The sequence below is a fragment of the Lepidothrix coronata genome, unplaced genomic scaffold (genome assembly GCF_001604755.1).
Source record: "Lepidothrix coronata isolate B3197 unplaced genomic scaffold, Lepidothrix_coronata-1.0 Scaffold233, whole genome shotgun sequence".
Lineage (NCBI taxonomy): Eukaryota > Metazoa > Chordata > Aves > Passeriformes > Pipridae > Lepidothrix > Lepidothrix coronata.
Genome location: NW_016690413.1, coordinates 1,071,353 through 1,076,264, shown reverse-complemented (window position 1 = coordinate 1,076,264; position 4,912 = coordinate 1,071,353). Strand labels below are relative to the sequence as shown.

General features: G+C 71.4%; 1 protein-coding gene across 1 annotated transcript in view; it reads right to left on the bottom strand.

The window, feature by feature from the left end:
* Positions 1–4,333: 4,333 nt before the first annotated feature.
* Positions 4,334–4,912, bottom strand: part of BABAM1 (BRISC and BRCA1 A complex member 1) — a 3,255-nt gene continuing 2,676 nt past the window's right edge. Inside the window, exon 4 of the mRNA XM_017834342.1 lies at positions 4,334–4,653. Coding sequence (XP_017689831.1) covers positions 4,388–4,653 — 266 coding nt within the window. The 3' untranslated portion in view covers positions 4,334–4,387. The remainder of the gene's footprint in view (positions 4,654–4,912) is intronic.

The following is a 4,912-nucleotide window of genomic DNA, read 5'->3' as shown; positions in this document are numbered from 1 at the left end:
CCCATCACCGTGGGCTCAGTGCAGCCCCCCGTGCCCATCACCGTGGGCTCAGTGCAGCCCCCCGTGCCCATCACCGTGGGCTCAGTGCAGCCCCCCGTGCCCATCACCGTGGGCTCAGTGCAGCCCCCCGTGCCCATCACCGTGGGCTCAGTGCAGCCCCCCGTGCCCATCACCACGGCCCCCAACCCCCATCCCCATCCCCACCGGGAGCTGCCAGGCCGGATGGGAACCCCGGGGTGGGTCCCCCAGGATGGGATGCCCAGACTCACCCCCCGGCTCCCCGCCGTGTCCCGTGCCCAGCTCCCGCAGCCGCCGCCGGTAGAGCCCCCGGGTGAGGTCGGTGACGGGTCCCGGGTCCTCCCCCAGCTCCCGCAGCCGCCGCCGCAGACTTTGGTCTGAGAGGGGCCCCGGGGACACCGGGGACACTCGGCCATCCCGGCCCGGGGCGTCCTCGGGGCTGGGGGTGGCCCCTGTGCCGGGACTGTGACACTCGGGGGGTGACAGTCCCTGCCCCTCGTCCTCTCGACGCTCCCCGGAGCAGTGGGGGCCACAGCCAGGGGGTGACAGTGGCACGGACGGGGTGCCCAGGTCCCCCCCGGCACTGCTGGATGCTTGTGGGGCCAGAAGGCGCCTGGAGCTCCCGTGGGGCCACTGGAACTGGGGCGTCCCCGAGGGTGAGTGGCGCTGCCACCCAGAGCCACCCTCCAGCACCCCGGGGTGGGGGGAGCCCCGAGGGCCTGATGGGGGATTTGGGGGGGCCCCGGGGTCCCCAGGGCACAGCAGGACCGTGGGGCTGGAGCCGGGGGAGCTGCCGACCCCCCCCGGCGGTGAACTGGGGGCTCCGGGCAGGATCTGAGTGTCTTCCAAAGAGTCTGTCCCCTCTCCGTCCTCCCCGGACACATCCTCATCCCGCGGGGTGACACAGTGTCCCGGGGGGGTGGCAGGGTCCCTGGGGACCCCCCGGGGGGATCTGATCCTGGGGGGTCTCCGGGGCATCGGCAGTGTCCCGTTGAAGAGGGAGGAGGAAGAGGAGGAGGAGGAGGAGTTGAGCCGCTCTGCCACCGCCCGGAGGCGGCTCCTGGTCCTGGGGGTGATGTGGCGGTGCCCGGGGGGCTCCTGGCCCCGGGGGGTGACATCCCCGGCGGTGACACCGGCCGGGCTGCGAGGGGACCGCGGGGTGCAGGGCGGGGACCCCCGGAGGCTGCAGCCCCGGAGCCGGGCAAGCAGCTCCCCCACATCACCCGCGCCTGGGCCCCCCCCAGAGCGAGGGGCTGCCCCGGAGCCCCCCCAGAAACCCCCACCCTGAGCCCGCTCCGCGCGGGGGGGGCTGGCAGGGGGCAGCTCCCGGGGGGCAGCTCCCGTTGGGGAGGGGGCTGCACCCCCTCCCAGCCCCCCGGCTGCCTGGGGCGGGGGGGAACAGCGGGGCTGAGCCCCCCGGCCCCCCCCGGCCTCACTGGGCTCCGGGGTCCCCAGGGCAGTGACAAAGCACTCGGTGGCACTGCTGCTGTCCCCAGGGCTGCTGCTGTCCCCAGGGCTGCTGCTGTCCCCAGGGCTGTCAGGGTCCCCAGGGCTGCCGGGGTCCCACCCCCCAGCCCCCACCCTGGGCACCATCCCCCCCATTTTGGGGGCAGCACCCCCCACCCCTCCCCAGGGGACACCAGGGCGGTGCTGAGGGATGTCACTGTCACCAGGGCTCGGGGACATCCTGGAGCAGCTGCTCAGGCCATGGCAGGGTAGGGGGGCTCTGTGTCCCCCCAAGGTCCTGCTGCAGCACTGGGGGTCTCTCAGGGACCCACCGGGGCCAAACTGGGGGCAGGGGACATGGATGTCCCCAACACTGGGCTGGGGGGGAGCCCAGGCGGGAGCTCTCGTCCTTCCCCCCCCAGGCCAGCTCGGGGGTCCCTCCTGGAGCTCGTCCCTGTCCCAGAGCAGTGTGCTGGAGGCCAGGGGCTGGGGGGGGACAGCAGAGCCCCTGGGGTCCCCCCGGAGCCAGGGGGGGAGGGCCGGGGGCTGTGGGGCACGGCCCTGCCACAGCGGGGGGACACAGTGGCCCCCCAGCTCCTGCTCCTCCAGGAGGGACCTGCGGGTGCTGCTGAGGGGTCCGGCCTCGGAATTGTCCTCAGGGAACCCAGGGGAGATGCTGCCATCGGAGTCATCCTCGGTCAGGAAGGACAGGGCCCTCCTGCACCCCCCCGGGGCTGGGGAGAGGACAGGAATCAGTACCCAGCCCAAACTGGGGGGCTGGGTGGGACCCCCAAGCCCAGCCAAGGGGGCACCCAGGGGACCTCACCCTCCACGAGGGGCCAGCCCTGCTCCAGCACCACGTCCACGGCCGGTTTTCCATCCTGCGGGGAGGGGACATCGCTGTCACTGCCGCCAGGGCCACCACGGGGTGACACAGCTCCCCCACCCCACCGACGAGGAGGGTCCCGTGGGTGCTGTCCCCGTGCCCGGGGCTGTCCCTGTCCCCGCTCACCTGGTCCCGCAGGTGCCCCTGTTCCCGCAGGAGGAGCCCGAGGCACCGGCGGCACCCCCGGGCCGCGGCCTCGTGGAGCGGCGTCAGCTCCCGGGAACGCCTGGAGTGTGGGATCGGGAGCGGGGGTCACCCCCAGCCCGGGCCGCAGGTCAAGGAAGGTCACGGCCCCCCCCCGGGGGTCACACAAGTGCCACCACCCCGCAGCGGGGCTCCAGCACCATCGGGGGGGACCCTGTATCCCCCTGTCCCGGTATCCCCCCTGTCCCGGTATCCCCCCAGTCCCGGTGCGTTCCCCTTGTCCCGGTGTCCCCTCCCAGCCCCAGTGTGTCCACCTTGGTCCCGGTGCTCCCATTCCAGTCCCGGTGTCCCCCCGTGCCACCCCCGATCCCAGTATCGGTCCCGGTACCCCCCCGTGTCCCGGTGTCCCCCTCCGTATCCCGGTATCTCCCGGTGTCCCCCCTGGATCCTGGTGTCCCCCCGGTATCCTGGTATCCCCCGGTATCCCGATATTCCCTGGTGTCCCCCCTGGATCCCGGTGTCCCCCCAGGATCCCAGTGTCCCCCCAGGATCCCGGTATTCCCCGGTGTCCCCCCTGGATCCCGGTGTCCCCCCAGGATCCCAGTGTCCCCCCCAGGATCCCGGTATTCCCCGGTGTCCCCCCTGGATCCCGGTGTCCCCCCAGGATCCCAGTGTCCCCCCCAGGATCCCGGTATTCCCCGGTGTCCCCCCTGGATCCCGGTGTCCCCCCAGGATCCCAGTGTCCCCCCCAGGATCCCGGTATTCCCCGGTGTCCCCCCTGGATCCCGGTGTCCCCCCAGGATCCCAGTGTCCCCCCAGGATCCCGGTATTCCCCGGTGTCCCCCCTGGATCCCGGTGTCCCCCCAGGATCCCAGTGTCCCCCCCAGGATCCCGGTATTCCCCGGTGTCCCCCCTGGATCCCAGTTGTCCCCCCAGGATCCCAGTGTCCCCCCCAGGATCCCGGTATTCCCCGGTGTCCCCCCTGGATCCCGGTGTCCCCCCAGGATCCCAGTGTCCCCCCAGGATCCCGGTATTCCCCGGTGTCCCCCCTGGATCCCAGTGTCCCCCCGGTATTCCCCGATGTCCCGGTATTCCCCGGTGTCCCCCCCTTACGTTCCGCTCATCCCGCCCCGCGCACGTTCAAACCCCCCGCGCCGCCGCTCATTGGCTGGCGAGTAGCCAATGGGAGCCGGCCGAGGGCGGCCGCACCCACCTCTTACCAGTGACGTATGACAAAGGAGGCGGAGCCAAAGCGCTCCGTGCCCCCGCCCCCTGAACCTCAGCGCCCCCCAGCGGCCGGCGTTGGTATCTCCCAGCACCAGCGCTCCCAATGCTCCCAGTGACTGCACCAGCGCTCCCAGTGACTGCACCAGCGCTCCCAGTGCTCCCAGTGACTGCACCAGTGCCTTTCAGTGCTTCCCAGTGCTCCCAGTGCCTGCACCAGCGCTCCCAGTGCCTCCCAGTGACCGCACCAGCACTCCCAGTGACTGCACCAGTGCTTCCAGTGCCTCCCAGTGACTGTACCAGTGCTCCCAGTGCCTGCACCAGTTCTCCCAGTGACTGCACCAGCGCTCCCAGTGACTGCACCAGCGCTCCCAGTGCCTCCCAGTGCCTGCACCATTGCTCCCAGTGCCCTGAACGAGCACTGCCCAGTGCCTCCCAGAACTCCTCACCAACTCCACCCAGCACCTCCCAAAACCCTTCCCCAGCAGCACCCACACAGGGCCGGGAGGGGTGACCCCGGTCCCCCAACCCCCCCCCAAGCCCAGACCCCGCAGCAGCACCACGACACCACCAGTCAGGCAAACACCTCTCTCTTTCCCCGTCCCAACAAAACCCCGCAGGAGCCGCCACGACACCCCCTCCCCAGCCAATCCCACCCCCCCCGGGGGCTCAGACGGTGGCCTCGACCTCGGGGGGCTCGTCCTCCTCGAGCAGCCCGTAGGCCGCGTGGCTCTGGAAGGGGCGCTGCAGGGGGTGTGCCAGCAGCTTGGCCATGCAGTTGTGCAGCTCCACCGCCGGCCCCGTCAGCGGCACCTCGTACTTGTAGTTGGTGCCCTTGGTGTCCAGGCTGCTGAAGAAGCCGTACATCTCCTGGGGAGGGCACGGGAGGGGCTGGAAGGGCGGGCAGGGGGTGGCCCTGCCATAGGGGGTTTCCCCTCCAACAAGGGTCAGGGAACCCCGCTGGGATCCCCCCGGGAATGGGCTTGTTCTGCATCGTCCTGAGTTTTATCCTACTGTTTACAGGGTAGTCTCCCTCTGAAGCACCATCAGGCCTGGGGGTGGCCTGAAAGAGCCCCCTCAAACCCCTCCCCAGGCCATGGGCTGGCCTCAAAGAGCCCCCTCAAACCCCTCCCCAGGCCATGGGCTGGCCTCAAAGAGCCCCCTCAAATCCCTCCCCAGGCCATGGGCTGGCCT